We start from the raw sequence: 17,867 nt of genomic DNA, 5'->3' as shown, positions 1-17,867 counted from the left end.
GCCTATGTCACACAAAAACCTTTTCACAAATGTTAACAGCAGCATTGTGAAAATATTAGAAGCAACCCAAATACCCATCAACTGATGAGTGGAAAAATAAAATGTGATATATCCATGCAATGGACTATTATTCAGTTGTAAAAAGGAATAAAGTGCTGGTGCATATTACAATATGAATGAACTTTGAAAAACATTATGTACAATGTTCAACATTTGGGTGACCAGTACACTAGAAGCCCAATCTCTACCATTATGCAATGAACCCAGGTAGCCAACATGCACACATATCCCCTGAATCTAAAGCAAAACCAAATTATTTAAGATTCTTTATGTTCATTTATTTACTGTATTACCAAATATACTAAAATGATTTCAGCTGAGCATAATGGTTCAGGTCTGTAATCCCAGCACTTTGGAACGCCAAGGCAGATGGATCACTTGAGCCCAGGAGTTCGAGACTAGCCTGGGCAGCATGGCAAAATCCCATCACTACAAAAAAAAAAAAAAAAAAAGCCGGGCATGGTGGTTCATGACTACAGTCCCAGCTACTGTGGAGGCTGCAGTAAATCTATAAAAACAGAAGTCGATTGTGGTTGCCTAGGGCTGCAAGAATTGGGGGGTGGAAATGTAAGGTGATGCTAAAGGGTAGATAATTTCTTTATGGGGTTCTGGAATCATTTAGTGGTGATGGTTGGATAATTCTATTAATATACTTTTAACATACTGAACTGTACACTTTAAATGGTTGGATTGTACAGTATGTAAGTTTTATTTCAATAAATCTACTATAAGAAGTTATTATGGTGGATGATAACATTTATTGTGACACAGTTGTAAAATAATTTTGCAAGTCACTCTTATTTAAATGAAATCCCTAATTATATAACAATGTTTTCAACAACATTGCTTTCTTTTTTAATAAGGCAAAATTCATTACAGTATATTGGGAAAAGTTTTATTCTAAGGATCACGAAAATCTTTTTTTAACTTATGTGAAGTATAATTCTTTTTCACCAGGCAATACTGTTTGTCAATAAATAATATTTACTAGGAGATGCACAACGTAATTTAACTTCAGTCATGAGTAATGAGCTGTGTTATATAGTGTTTATGGGACTTATTTTAGCATTCATGTATACAACAATGAAGTTGCCTAGATAGTCATCATTATAGTTGTATGAGTCTGTACAAAGATGTTATGGAAAAATAATGAAGACACTTGATGAGTTCTATGAATGTTCACTTAATTGGTGTTAAAATAATTTTTGGTACTTTATTTAATTGCATCAAAATGAAAAACACTTTCTGCAAAGAAAATAAATGTCATTCCTAATCCTGTTACATCCTTCCTATTGCACAGATTAAAGGCTTGTAAGTGTATAGAATAAAAATATTCCTATTCACAACTTTGAGAAAATTGCTCCTAAGAAACTCTTACCATCCCAATTAGACAATCAGAAGTAAGACAGTAAAATCTAATTTATATACCACTGAGTATTTACTACTTTTAAATTAACAACTTATCCATCTATAAATAAATCTCAAAAAAGAATTTTCCTTTTTCTGGATTTATTCGATTTGACACTTTACTTAAACAATTGTCAATTAACTTACTTAATATGAGTAATCGTAACCCCTAGCGTAAGTGGAATTTACTTAGAAAATCAACATTTTGTCTGAAATATAAGATTAGAAATATGACAAGGTATGAAATGAAATACATTTGTCTCTTTAAATAAGAGCAATGACTATGTTCACTAGTTATATTTTCTCTGATCATCCTAGTCAAAAACAACTTCTGTATTTCATAAAACTCTATCAAAATAAACAAATAAGAATAAAAAAGGTTCTAATGGTACAACTTTCTCCAATCTTGAAGTGCATATAAAAAGTGATTTATACTGCATTAGCTAATTTTATACAACTACTTTGTTATTATTCTATTATAAAATTGCCATTTTGACATCAATTGTGTACATTAAGCTTTCTGATAAAACTTACCTCAGGAACAGAAAAATTTGACTTTAAGTTCTTATACTAATAACTGTCAGAATCCTTTAATTAAATGTTTCATTTGCTGCAGAAGTATTCATCTTTAAAATAAAAATAATGTCCTAATCCTAGGCCTAACAAATGATGCAGGCACTTAGAATTTATTAATAAGTTGCAACAAACTAATCTCAAGACTACTGAGAAAAGACAGCAAATCACTGTCACTTTTTGTATGTCTTGGATTTCTTAAAATGTCTTTATTTATCTATCAGATAAAGATAACTCACACAAATTCAAATATAGGTACATATCTAGCTCTATACGTAGGCCTTCTATATTTTTAAATCACATAACTGCTCTTATTGTTTTTTATATAATTTAAAAGGTTATCTTAAAGAAAAAATATACTTACTGCCCTCTAGAGGTATGAACCAGTAGTGTAATAAGTGTAGATGTTGCTGGGCATATACAGTTTAAAGCTAACATGGCGTATTTAAACTCTTCTTCACAAACAACATGATCTGTTTGAAATAAAATAGGTAAATTAGAATAATTTACCTTTGTAGAGTAATAAAATATAAAAAATAAAACCAAATGAATAAAATGGTAAAAGTCTCAATATAAACATACTTGTTTTAGAGATGTTGTTACAAGTGCAATTTTATCCCCAGGAAATACATCTCCTAAGAGAGAGTACTGGAGTATGGGTTAAGTGATTAGCTTGGGGGTCACTCTGTCTCAACAAATTTAACAACCTTTGCTAAAATGCTTAACCCTGTCTTAACAAAATTGGCACTTTTGGTAAAATGCTTAATCTTCCTATGCCTAGCAGGTGGGTTTGAGGTGTGGTCTAAAATATATCAAATACTTTATAAAGTCTCCTTTTATTCTGATAATTCTATAGTATAAAATACAACAGTACTGATTTAGGAGAGTATTGATATATAAAATTCATAATGACACAGCATAAATTTTAGAAAGTAATTATTAAAAGATTTAGCAGATAATATGTGCCTAGCATAGAAGAAATATATTTGATACTATGAAAATAACTGTAACATCAAGCAAGAGAATTTGCTAAAATAAATTGAAATTGAAATTGTCCTTTGACTCCAAATTCCTAAAAGTCATAAACCCGAAAGATGATAGGATCCAACCAGAAAACATAATAAATGGCTCCTGAAATTCAATGACATAAAAATAATAGTGCTAGAAATGAGAGCACATGGGAAGGTGCAGGCCACATCTAAAGAGAATGATGCTACTCAGGCCAAGCATTGTTATGCAGGAATCAGGGCCCAGATGCCAGATATTCTATTTTCCACAGAAGTCGTGTTTTTAAAAAGTGATTAAATAGTGTTTATTTTGGAAAAAACAAAAACCTGTTTTCCCAAATAAACAAGTATAGCTGGTATTAAAAATAAAAAGAAGATTTAAAGTTCTAAGAAAATACATATTCTTAGGCAGAAAAGTAGCACTTTTAGCAAAATTAAGAAATAGAAGATCAAATTTGTCAGTGAGCTAGATCTATATAATGAACACATAACACCATACAATTTATGAAGAAAGAAGAAAAGGTTACATGGGAAATGGTTTAGCAAATGCTCTGGACAAACATTGACTTTCGTTCTGTCCTGTTTTTATAATATGATTTAGTACATGAGATAGCATACTACTTTTTTATTTTGCTTTCATTTTTTATTGTTTCTCTTTCACATTTTATGGAAGAAAATATATACTATGGATATACGTCAGGATTTACTCAAAAATACAAAAATATCAAGTTTCTCCTAATAATCTCTCTCCCCACACACACATGTCAATATATTATAATTGGCTTAAAATGTTTTTGAAATACATAACCAGATTATTTATTGCTTTGCAGGAAAGGCAAGCAAATTCTAGATACAATTTGGAATGCAGAGAAATGTACATAAGATTTACAAAAGAAGAGTGTCTTTAAACTATCATTTCAATATCATCTCAAAATAATTTTGAGTGTATATGCCCAATCTGTGAAAACAGAGTGACAAAACTGCTAAACCCGGAATGTTATTACTGTAGAATCACATGATATCAATACATAGGGGACCCATAAATTTCAAATAAAAAATTAGAACAGATGATCTGAGAAAAATATGTACATTTATTACAACACAGAATTTTTAAAATTTCAAACAGTAACAGAAAATTTGGAAGATATGATTACCATATATGCAATGTAGCATGCAATTATTAACTTTCCCTTACTATAGTGCACAAACTATATTTCTTTCAGTAGGGGAACATGAGAAAATGTGATGGATGTGTGATACTTTGAAAATATCTCATTGTATTTTCTTTCAATAGTTGAAAAAGTAAAAAAATAATTAGGTCTCCTCTCTTTTCTTCAATAAATGTGTGCATCTGAGTTTGGGGGGCAATGGCTGTGGGAAGATTTTGCTGCAGTGGCTAATGTTTCAAAAACTGTGCTAATCAGAGAAAATTAGAAGGAAGCAAAAGACTCCTAAATTTCAGGTAGTCATTTTTGTGTTCGCATGTGTCTTTTTTCTACATTTGGTAAAAGTTTTACAGTGTGTGTCAGCTCTTTCAACAAAAAGTATATGTACTACCATCAATGGTGGCAATTTTACACATAAACACAAAGTATGTATGCACTGTTCCTTTGTACACTGAATTATCTAGGGATGCAACTGCGGTGTAAATTAAGAGAAAATTTACTTTATTATGTTTAGCATTGTATGTGAGTCATTAATAAAAATTAATATATGTTATGTATCAGTCAAAAGCTAGCACCTTGTCATTGGTAAAAGTGTCTTTTTTTTTCCACTGTCTTCTTGTTTATTCATGCTTGAGTGTTTACATATTAAAAAAACAAGCTTTTTATTATTATTTCCATTTTTTCTCTTTCATATTGGAATTAGATTATACTAATTTTTTATACTTTATGTGTATAGATAGTTATATTTACTCTGAATTTCATTTCAAAATAGTGTAGGAAGTGTTGCAAAATATTTATTATAAAAAGAGTACTGGATCAGAGAAAATAACCATTTTTAGATAAGTAAGTTAATATATAATTATCATGAAAGCCTTTGTTAGATAAAATGTAAATTCAGTACTCTTTTCATTAAAAAAGCTATTTAATTTCTATGAATGAAAAATACAAGGAAAAAGATATGCTATAATATTCAACTGGATAATAATCTTTATTTGCATGTATCACAGAGAGCTAAAACTCAATCTGAAAAATAGAACTGCTTTTATATCTAGACTTGTCCTCTTAGGTCCAAATCCATCCTTCCTCTTGGGACATTTTTTAGAGCTAACCACTAATCCTCAGCCTGAATTAAAATACTAAAAATATTCCTTCATACTAATTGCCCCTCATTTCCCAATACATTATAATAGCCAAAGTTTATGGATTATACAATCAAATTCTCCTCTCTTTTTTTTCCCCATTGTCATTCTCACTACTTATTACAGGTTTCTAATACATCCATAATTCTTAAGGTTCAGATATCAAATTTCAGAATTAAAAAAAATTCGGATTTTAGAAAGGCAATATGTTTCATCTACCAGACACTATATAACATATCCAAGGAACAACCTATTCCTAAAAATATCATTGTTTCTGCAGCTAAATGTGTGAATATTTATACTAAGTAGAAAAAATAAAGGGTTAAATAGCTTCATGGCAGTTTAGTGCAGGAACTACCACCAAATAATTTCAGATAATTTCGTGTTTTACCACCAAGACTACAAAAATATTTCCATGTTTCAGAGATTCCTGGTTTTGGAATTACAGCTAAGGGATTGTGAACTGTTATTCAAACTCTGATGTTCTTTCCTCTAAGCTAACAACTTCCTAATTGGTTTTCATGTTTTCCAGCTCTTCAGCATTCCACCTTGTAAGACTTGATTACATAAATTGGGTCACTCTTGACACATTAAACTAAAATAAAACCATCCCTATAAATTTTATTAAACCAATTAAAAAAGAAAGGAGGAGAAACGAAATAAAACAAGTTTGCAGCACCATTCAGCATTAATCATTAGGTCAGCTTACTTTCTGACCCACTTCCTCATAGTTGTTTCCCTATTGCCCACAAACCATATAAACACTGTCACAAGACTATAGCTTCCCTTAAGTGCTCTATAGATTACAACTTAAGCATTGTAAGATGTCAACTTTTCCATTTGAGATATTCTTTAAGGTTCTGCATACTGGTGAAACTGCTGACATCAGCTGGTTTGAAGGACCCCCACTGATGCTAGCCACTCTTTATAACCCCAAGAAAAGCTGATTCACCAAAGAAGGCTGTTTCCACATTTTGATTATTTCATGCCCCTTACTCCATCCAGTCAATGATCCCAATATCCCCTTGGCCTCCACCATCTCCTTAAAAACTCTATCTCATAACTCCTCAGGGAGATGAATTTAAGGGACTCTTTCTGTCTCCTTGCGTGGCTCTCCTGTAATCATTAAACTTTTCTTTGCTGCAAACCCTCTTGTCTCGGTGTATTGGTATGTTACTGTGTAGTGGGCATATGAAACCTTTGGTCCTGTAACAAATTCAGAGTCGAGAGGCCAAGAGGAAAAAGCATTCAGGGCACATTAGAACCAGTTCCAAGAATTAAACTGCCACAAGCACAGCTGCTAAAACAGCCTGCTGTAACCCTAAGACAAATTTTAGCTAATAGCTGCCATGATTCTAAAACTAGTTTTACCTACCACCTTTAATCACCAAAGAATGACAGTTCCCAAAATCTTCTTCAGTGCCAATGACCATTCTTTCAAAATAATATAGAACATTTCGTTTAAAAATAAGGCCTCCAAACTTCTATTTATTCTTCAGACATACCAAAGACCACTCCAGCCTGTGTGTATGCCCTGAACTGCAATTACGTTGATTCTCAAATAAAATTTTAAATTTGCAACTTTTTTTGACTTTGACAATTTATTACCCTTCTACCGTTCTAAACTATGCTATCCAATACACTAACCACCAGTCACATGTGGTTATTTAAATTTAAATAAATTAAAAGTAAATACAAATAAAATTTCTATTCCTCCATCATACTGGTCACATCCTAATAGCTCAATAAACACTTGTGGCTACTAGCTACAGTATGGGATAGTGCATACATAGACATTTCCATTATTACAAATAATTCTGTTGAACAGTGCTGTTTGATCTGCCAAATGGTTTAGAGGCTTTTTGTAAATTCTAAAACATACAGGATATATGTGTATATATATATATATGTATATATATATATAATGTATCTATACAGATATATCATATATATCTATGTGTCATATATAGACATAACACATATCTATATATCTCTCTCTATATATTATATATATAATATATATTATATATATATATATATATATCTCCTTAAAATGTGATTCATAGACAGTCAGAATTTGGGTAATCATACTAACACCTTTTCCATGCCCCTTCTCAGTCATATTGCTGCTAAATTTTTCTATCTGAAATAAGAGGATAGACGGCAGAACATATTGATACAAATGCAGTTGGGTGGGTAGATTTGTTGGTGGAAGTTTATAAAAGTTCTGTTTCTTTCTTCCTGTGATTTTTTTTTTAGTGAAATAAGTGGAAATGACGATTAAGGAAGAGCCTGGAGTTTACAGGTTGCAGATTGTCTTTTGCTTGTTTATTTTGTTTCCTTTAGCTACACTTCAAATGCATGGAAGTTTACACCAAGAAGATAGAGAGTGAGAATTAAGGCTGGCTTCTGACAAACAAGTCCAACTAATGGAGAGGGTCAAGTCATTGACGGTGAATTGAAGACGCAGATTATTAATAATGTGCCATGACATTCAAGCAGGCTAAGACGGGAAGACAAGACCTATGGGTGTAAATGGCAGTGAAGATTTGGTAGGGACAATGAATTGTAGGTCTTGTATGGTCAAAAGATAGTTGAAGTTCTTCATTAGAGGGAGTGAACTACAAAGATAGGAAGTGGTGGTCAGACAAGGACACACTAGGATTGGAGATGACAGAGGAGTCACGTTTATTGGTAATGATATGATCTAAGTTACAACCCTAGAATGGTTGCTGAGCTAGGATGAGCTGAGCAAGAACACTGAAAGAATGGAAATTACAGAAACATTATTCTAGAACATCAAAAGAATTCTTTTCATGGGCATAAAGATCATCAGATAGTATGACCAAGCAGTGTTGGAGAGAGTGACAGTGAGCTGGGAGAGAGAGTACATTTTCAGGTTTATCAGATACATTTTTTTTGGTGGGAGGGAGAATTTCAAGTCAAAAACTGCCAATTTTTATCAAATAATTTTCTAATTAAAAATAGAAGAGAAAGTCATAAAATTTAGATAACATAGAAATAGATAATGTAGAAATACATCAATAACAGTAACCGCTATTTTCCCCTACTATCCATTTTCCCCTTTGTATGCAAAAACCACCTAACTATGGAGAGATGTTTAGAAGAGGTGGTTGAAAAGGGCAAGTATACTAATGTTTGTTCACAGCACCTTGCTGATTTTAGTCAGCAATACATAGAGAGCTGATCTGAGGTAAGAACTGATCACTTTGCAAGCAGAAAGAGAAGGGAATAGAACTCTCTTAAGTAGTACATTGTTTGCTTGTGATCAAAAATCTAATAAAAAGTATAAAAATGAACACTTGAGGAACTGAAAAAGTGAACTGTATCCTAAATAGCAGGAGATGACATTCCCTTTCAGAGCCTTTATCAGAGGCCTCCAATTTAGACTTCCCAGCCAGACCAATAAAGACAGACCTGTGACAAAATCAGATTAAAGTGCAGTGCTGCCTTCACGTTGAAACTTGTTTCAGATGATGCCAAGGTATCCACCATTACAAGAAAGATGGCGATATGGACAGGGCAACAAAATCCAGTAAGTCAGGTTTAACAAGGTTCTTAGAAAAGAACTTTGAACACAGTTACTGACACATAGAAAGGCTTAGAAGAAACCACTCGAATTTCAACTTCAAGAGTGGCCACAGAGAACAGTGAGCCATGCATATGAATGGACAAAGGAATTACTCTCTAAAGAGCAGAATCAATGTTTAATTAAGGAATTTTATATGTTGCTTTGGAGGTTTCTCAATTCATGTGCCACAGGACATACTATGGACCAGTGACTACTGTGCATTTCCTTCTTCTGTTTTCCAAAATCCATTATTTTATTACAACTTTCTTCCTCTACTATTGTGTATCTATATGGGGTAGTGGTCCTCGGACCACTTAGCAAATTTATTAATGTGCATATTGCTAGATTATCTAGCCACATCTGGATCCGACTTTGCATTTTCCAGATATCCTGAACTTTGAGCTGGATGTGGCATTTGATGAAACTTGGAGTATTTGTCTTAGGGAATAGATGAGTGTTTTCTCATCTATTCCCTATGTCAAATACTCCAAGTTTTAGTGGCGCTATATGAATGCCATTTATAGTAGCCAGGAAATGGCTAATAGAAATACTGAAAAGAAAGAAAGAGAAAATGGATACTAGGGGAGAGAGTAGTTTTAGCCATGGTTCAAGCCTTTAGGCACCCAAGTAACCATATACAACATTATGTATTATATATATATATATGTAAGTAATATATATATATAACAGCAATATAATATATATAATAATTTAATATATAATACAATATGTAATATAATATCTAATAAACTAATATATAATCTATAAACAACATTGTATATATAATTATATATATAACATATATATTATATATAATATATAATTATATAATTATATTTATATATATATATATAATATATAATGTTATGCATGGTTACTTGGGTGCCTAAAGACTGGAACCACGGCTAAAACTACTACCTCCCCCAGTATTCATTTTCTCTTTCTTTCTTTTTAGTAATAGATGCTCTTATTTCCCCTCACCCCACTTTCATATTTTACCTGGATTCGTGGCTGTTCTGGTAGAAATTACATATCTCAGTTTCCCTTTTAGATAGATAGGGCCACATTACTAGGGTTTGTCTGATGGGACAATGTACAGAAATGTATAAACTCTGGATTACTTTTTGTATACAAAATCACTTTCCCTAAACTCTTTTCTTCTTTTTGGTGAGACAACATATGTAGCAAAAGCACAGCTTTGATTATGCAAAGAAGGACAACTCTTTATCAAATATAAATCTGTCATTTTTTTCCTTCTAGCTTCTAATTCCCCTCCTTTGTTGAAGAAAATGTTTCCTATTCAAAAATTATATGTGGCAGGGTGTGGTGGTTCATGCCTGTAATCCCAGAACTTTGGAAGCTCAAGGTGGGCACATCATCTGAGGTCAGGAGTTTGAGACCAACCTGGCCAACATGGCAAAACCCAGTCTCTACCAAAAATACAAAAAATTAGCCAGGCGTGGTGGTGCATGCCTGTAATCCCAGCTACTTGGGAGGCTGAGACAGGAGAATTGCTTGAACTCAGGAGGTAGTGGCTGCAGTGAGCCAAGACTGTGCTTTAAAAGATAGATTTCAATAAACTATCTTGAAACAAATGCCAACAGTATACTTTTAAAATGTAAGTGGCAAAACAATATAACATAATTCCATTGTTATGCAATTAAAACACAGTCTCACTTTTGTAAAAATGCTGAATTCTGCAAGGATGCTCATGTGTATGCCTGTATGTGTGTCTGGATATGCACAGAAAATAGTGTGTAAAGATAAGCATCAAACTGTCAATAGAAACTGCAACAGGTGGGAAAGAGTTTTAGAAGCATATGACTTTTAAAATAGTAGTATTATGTGAGATTCTTGATTTCTTCTTTGTTATTCTAATGTCTGTCATTTTCAGTTTAAAAGCTTCTAAAATAAAAATTACAATTGAGATGAGAATTTATTGATAGATATGAATTAAAATTGTCTTCAAGTCCCTTTTACTTTATGAAAAATAAAATTGATAGTTACTTTAAAACAAGTCAGAATATTTTCTTAAAAGTCTACATCACCTTATATTCTGAGCTCTTGTGTGATTTAAAGTACTAGAAACCTCTTCCATGCAGTTGCTAGGTAACAGCTCTTTGGAAAACAGTAAATAGTGGAAAGTGCAGCAAACCAATCTAGTGCTGGTTTTAATTTACAGAAATCAAATATCCTTTGGAAAATGGCTTTTAAACAGAAAAACGAACCAGGGTGAATTTTAAAATCTAAATGTTAGTCATTTTTATTTTATGGGGAAAAAGTTTATTAAATAAAACAACTGATTAAATTGCATTATAAAATCTTTCCCATATCCTTTGCTTATTAGATTCTGTTTGCAAGCAAGAGTGGGTTTATTGCTACAAAAAATCATATCTTTTTCTTATACGAGAATAGATAGTCTTGCAATCGAGTGAGTTTTATTTTGATCCTGTTACTTTAATCAATAAAATAACCACTCGTGTGTGTGTGTGCGCGCACGCACATATGAACACGTCAGAAACTGCCAATTCAAAGATTGTGAGGCATTCAACCACTAAATGGCTAAGAATAGATTTAGGTAAATCCTTAAAAGTCACTTAGTTTCACCAGATCTAACTATAAGAATGCTTATTAAATGCATAGAGTCTAACTCAATTTGAGATTTGCAATTTTCTGTAAAACAGATTTATTTCATTTCAATAATACAAGTAAAAAGCATGCCTCTGTTTTTCCAATTGCTTCAATACTTATTTTAGTACAATAAATATAACCTTTTTGGATGTTTCAGGCTATTAAATACTCAAAAGGGGGGTCAAATTTCCTCCACCCTAGTGCAAAACAGTTTTAATTTCATTAATCTCCTTTTCTTTTATACCTCTCAGAAATACATAGCAGTCTTAATATTTTTGAAAAATTATTTTCCTCCAATTTCTTTAGGTTCTAACCAAGAGTATCCTTTATCAGCTTCTGATAGTATAGAAGCTACTTACTGAAGCTTTTTAGTAATAAAATAATAATACTAAATAATATTTCTGCTTTTCATGCTGTGATATATATATATTATTAAACCTCACAAAAGTTCTATGATATATATTGTGTTAAGTAGTTTTCAGATAAGCAATCAGATATTCAGAACAGTGAAGTAACTTGGCTAAATTTATTGCTTATTAAATTCAAACTATCTACAAAGAACTCTACAAAAGCTATACAACTCTAAAATTGATTAACCAAACTTAAAATAGGTATCATAATGCAGCAGTGTTTCCCTCTGTAGAAACCACTTAAAGATTACCACTTGCTACCAGATGAACAAATGGCCGGAGCAGCCATTACACTGAACTGATGACTGAGAAAATACAACCAGCAAGCTCCCAAAACACCTGTCATGTAACAGTGAAGTTTGAGTGAACGTCGGCAAATTTGCCTTTGAGATCAGTTTCATTCCTTTTCAACCACAAAACACAATATTGTAGCTGAACTAAAATAATTTGAGTGACTGACTCAAAAATATTTTGGAAGATTTCTAGATTTATTAGTAGCAAATAAATACTGCAATAAATGGTAAAAAGAAAGTAAATGCATATGTATTAAGAGGATATACGGATACCTTGCATGCTCTGAGGGAATGAAAAAAGCATCACTTAAGGAAATAACGTTTAACCAAATTTATTTATTTATTTATTTATTTTTGAGATGGAGTCTTCCTCTGTCGCCCAGGCTGGAATGCAGTGGTGCGATCATGGCTCACTGCAAGCTCCACCTCCCAGGTTCACGCCATTCCCCTGCCTCAGCCTCCCGAGTAGCTGGGACTACAGGGGCCCGCCACCACGCCTGGCTATTTTTTTTTTTTTTTTTTGTATTTTTAGTAGAGACGGGGTTTCACTGTGTTAGCCAGGATGATCTCGATCTCCTGACCTTGTGATCTGCCCGCCTCGGCCTCCCAAAGTGCTGGGATTACAGACGTGAGCCACCGCGCCTGGCCTGTTTAACCAAATATTTTAAGGATAATTAAGAAAAGTTGTTTGAAAGGAGAATAAAGTAGGCAGAATTTCTTAAAAATAAAATTGGAGAGGTAGGAAGAAACGGAAATGTTTACAGAAATATATTAACAAAGAAAGAAATCTAAAGATTAAGGGAGGAAAAATATTGCTGAGGTTGCTGATAGGGTATGAGGTAATTGGGCACTCAGCAAAGATATGGAAAGGAAATCCTTCAATTATAATAGGAAAAAGCAGGAAGCAATAAGTGAACATAAATTAACATTTGAAAAATACGTTGCAAAATTTAAGGAAATTTTCATATATTGGCTTCCCATATCTCTGTGTATTAGAAAATGAGATAAATTTGAAACAGTAATTACAAGAGCAAGAGAATAATTTGATTAAAAGAAAAAAAACAAAGAACCACAACGTTAAGGGCGCTTTGAGCTGCCTGAACATGAGTTTATGGTAACACAAATCTGACCCACTGGGTATTATTGTTTTTCCGGGAGTGCCAGTCAAGGAGTGAAAAAAAAGGATCAGCGTACATGGAATTTTGTTTGTTTGCATGTGTATTTATTTTTTATCAAAAGCTATGGGAAAAAAATGAAAAACAAAGGAAGTCAGAACACTGACATGTGGCTGACGGAATGAAGTGGCAGACTACAGAGTTCAGGTTCCTTAAAGAGAAAAAAAGAGAAGAAACGGAACTGAGGCACAGGAAGACTCTAGACTGATGATGATATGGAATAATGGTTCTCAAGCTATTTGTGATGAAGGGCCAGTTTTCTTTTTCTTTTTAATTGTAAAATAAAAAGAAAGAACGGGTCGTAACCCATTGCAAGCACACAGGCAGCTCATGCCATATGTGATTCACCTATGATTTTGATACAGCCCAAACTAGTCTATATGCTTAGTAGTCTATATGCTTTCCAAAGAGACAGTCCACTAATTATGCATTTGGGGGTCATGGCAATGTCAAATCGCTATCAAAATTTCTAAAATGCTGCTGTATTTATCATGTTGTATCTTGATAAAAGTCTGTGGAATGAAACTGGTCTTTGGACTACGCTTTGAATAACACTGCATTAGATGAGTTGATGAGGTGGAAGGAGAGTGTTTAATAGCACTGGATGATTGAATAAGCAAAATGGAAAGAAGATTGCATTTGGATACTTTATGGGCTGAATAGTATAAATAAGACTGGAATCATAGGGAGTGATGACAGGGTCCAAGTATATCTTCTATTATACATCATTTTTACTGTAACCCTCAGGAAATTCACGTCTTTAAATCAAAAAAAGAAACTTTTGAATCAGGCATTCTATGAAGACTAAAATGTAACCCCAGCACTTGCAGAAATGCTATATAAAGTAGGAAAATGTATTCAATGTTGCCCTGTGCTTGATTTAAAGAATCATTGGATTTGGAGTCACATGGCATGAGTCTGAATCCCTTGTCTGTAAGTATGTTGTCTTTGGCCAGCTATACCTTGCATCAAATTAGATAAAAAATGCATAGTTATTTTTATAAATCACAAAAAGCTGTAATTCTTATGTAGTTAACAATACTATATTTTATACTTGAAATGTGCTGAAAGTAGACCTTTAATATTCTAACCACACACATTAAAAAGGGAACTATGTGAGGTGATGGATGTGCTAACTAACTTGATTGTGTAAATAAGTTCATAATGCATATGTATATCAAATCATCACATTGTACACCTTAAATTATACAATTTTATTTATCAAATATACCACAATAAAGCTGTAAGAAACTAAAGCTGTTAACTTCAATTGAAGTGACTCAGAAAAGCATACAGTAAGCTATAAAGCCCCATAACAAGTAAAGTTTTGTTTGATAAAAATAAATAATACATAGAAATGTGCATTTATGTGAGCCCCCCCATACTCTTCCCTTACCAATGAGGAAAGATGCTACAATTTGCCTGATCCTCCCAGACAAAAAAAAACCCACAGCCAAATTTATGATTGTCACATATAATCCCACACCTGTAATCTTAGCACTTTCGGAGGCCAAGGTGGGCGGATCACTTGAGGTCAGGAGTTCGAAACCAGCTTGGCCATCATGGTGAAAGCCCATCTCTACTAAAAATAAAAATAAAAAATTAGCTGGGCATGGTGGTGCACGCCTGTAATACCAGCTACTTGGGAGGCTGAGGCAGGAGAGTCACTCGAACCCAGGAGGCGGAGGTTGTAGTGAGCTGAGATCGTGCCACACTCCAGCCTGCAGCCTGGGTGACAGAGTGAGATTCCATCTCCAAAAAAAAAAAAAAAAAAAATCTGTTAAAACCGTTTGGCAACCATTACTCTAGACAAAATTATAAAAAAATAAATAAATACAATAAAATACATAAAATCATCCCTTGAATTAGGCATTTAGAACCCACTTTTTGGCCACTGGTTATCTTTTAGAAGTCTCCCATAACAACCTAATCTTCATTCCCTCTTCCTCCAAAATGTCTATTCTTATAGAATAAGAGATTGAGAGACATTCAGACAGACAGACAAATAGGTGGATGCTACTATCAACTAGATATTCACCTAATAACCCAAATAAAGTAACATATAAAAAAGGTGGAAATTTCAGTTTCACCAAGAGGAATATGCACTTTAAAAGGAATTCTTAATGCAAAGTGAGCTTTATTTTATGAGACAATTGAGCCAAATGTTTTGTCTTGTTGGAGTCCTTACCTACTCTGAATTGCCCTTCTTCAACATCACCAACTTCAAACACCCCAAAACAGCCCACGCAACTCTTCAATATGATACTCACATCAGCAGATCCAAAAATAAAATCAGTTTGACATTCTAATCATGTACTATCCATACACTATTTTTGACCTGTACAGCATACTACTGTACCGAATACTGTAGGCAATTGTGACAAAGTGCTGAGCATTTGTGTAACTAAACATTTCTAAACATAGAAAAAGGTACAGTGAAAAGATGGTATTACACTCTATGGAACCACCACTGTATATGCAGTACATTGTTGACTGAGACGTCGTTATGCAGCACATGACAGCATATAAAAAGCCACATTGCTACTAATTTCAGAATATAAAAAATGCCTATAACTCATTTAAAAATCGCCTAACAGAAAATAAGGGCACAGGGATAAATTTTATACACAAATGCAAAAATTAAACAAAAAACACAAGAATGTACAACTCTGTGTAATAAATAAAGATTTAAAATTTAAATGAAGAATTAAAGGCAATACCACATATCTCTTAAAAGCACACATTCTGGAGACAGAGGATGTGGATTCAAGTCCTGTCTCAACCAGTTAGTATGGCACCATTTCTGCATTAAAAAATATATGTATATTTGGATCTGTTTCCTCATCTGTAAAATTGAAATAATAATATAATCTGTCTGTGGTAGCCAGCCTCCAGGATTGCCCCAAATAACTCTTACATGCTGGTATTCATGCCTGTGCTGTTCCCTCCTACACAGCAGAATAGGGATGAACCGTATAACCATTGGGATATTGCAGAATAACAAAGTGTGACATCTAAGGCTATGCCATAAAAGGCATTGTGGCTTTGCCTTGCTCTCTCTTGGATCATCTGCCCTGGGGAAAGCAAGCTGCCACATCATGAGGATGCTCAAGCAGCCCAGAGGAAAGGTCCACATGTAAGAAACCAAGATCTCCTACCAACAGCCAGCACCAACTTGGGAGCCATGTAAGTAAACCACTTTGAAAACAGATATTCGATGCAAGTCAAGCCTTCAAATACCTGTAGTTATTTGATAACTGCAACTACCCTAAATAACCTACATCTTCATTGTAACATCATAAATATCCAGATTATTACTTCTCCCAAATTCCTGACCCACAGAAACTGAGATAATAAATTTACATTGTTGTTTATACCACAAAGTTTTGGGGTAGTTATGTAGCAATATATAACCAATATACTAGCTTATGAAATTGTAATGAGAACTGAGTTAACCTATAAGTAGTGCCTTAGAACAGTAGCCCTTGCACAGGAAGCACTACATGTGTTGACTACCACTATTATTATAATAATTATTGTAGTTCTTATGTTATTTTGCTTTCTACCAAAGGGCAAAAGTTAATATTGCCCATTTCTTCAAGGGTTATATATTTCTGGAGAGCAAATTGGCATTGTGTACTAAAAACCATAAAAGTACAAATACCATTTAACCTAGAAATCCCACTAATCATATTCATCTTGGTAATATTTACGAATAGCTACCACTTTTTAAATTGCTTTATTTCTCATTCCTTATTTGAAGCAGAGTTAGCATTCTCAAGAAGGATTTAGCTATTGGCAGATTTATCAATTTAGTCTTTATGATTGATTATACAGAATAGTTTGATGGCTTAAATGAGAATTTGTCATGAATGAAAGTGGCTTTATGAAAATATTAAGTGAGATTGATCACGGGTTATAAAATGTAGCAATAGACTAATACATATTCATAAATTTATATATATTTTGCTAATAGTAACAATGGTATTTTACTTCATGTAAACACAGTATTGTAGTCTACATAAACATAACTTATAGTTATAATTAGGTGAATAACAATTTCACTGCTTAGATATAACCATGCACAATTTTTATCATGGAATTAATTATGCTTGATTATTTGGATCTTGTTAGAAAAATGAGAATATGCAAAAATCTAGACGTAAATTAAAAATAATAATCATCCACAAACCCATCTTCTACCTACTACTATATATTTCTTTATAAAGTGAATTATATATGTATATACACACTCTATATGTAGTATATATATAGAGTATATATACTACATATAGAGTGTGTATATATATAGAGATATACTATATATTTCTTTATAAAGTGAATTATAAAGTTCTTCCTAATCTTATCTTTGCCTTGTTTTCCAACCCCATTTCCTACTATCCTCTATCTTGGT

The 17,867-nt window shown here is 33.0% G+C and overlaps 1 protein-coding gene across 14 annotated transcripts in view; it reads right to left on the bottom strand.

Moving 5' to 3' along the window:
* Positions 1 to 17,867, bottom strand: part of KCNT2 (potassium sodium-activated channel subfamily T member 2) — a 440,948-nt gene that overhangs the window by 149,676 nt on the left and 273,405 nt on the right. For all 14 annotated transcript variants that reach the window (XR_009210825.1, XR_009210826.1, XR_009210827.1 and 11 more), the window contains one exon: positions 2,405 to 2,513. Coding sequence is in view for 11 of the 14 variants with exons in the window: in XM_058430744.1 (XP_058286727.1) it covers positions 2,405 to 2,513 (109 nt within the window). In the remaining 3 variants the exon portion in view is untranslated. The remainder of the gene's footprint in view (positions 1 to 2,404; positions 2,514 to 17,867) is intronic.

Source organism: Hylobates moloch, unplaced genomic scaffold (genome assembly GCF_009828535.3).
Source record: "Hylobates moloch isolate HMO894 unplaced genomic scaffold, HMol_V3 SCAFFOLD_18, whole genome shotgun sequence".
NCBI lineage: Eukaryota > Metazoa > Chordata > Mammalia > Primates > Hylobatidae > Hylobates > Hylobates moloch.
Note: the sequence above shows the minus strand (reverse complement) of the source record. Positions and strands in the feature narration are given on the sequence as shown.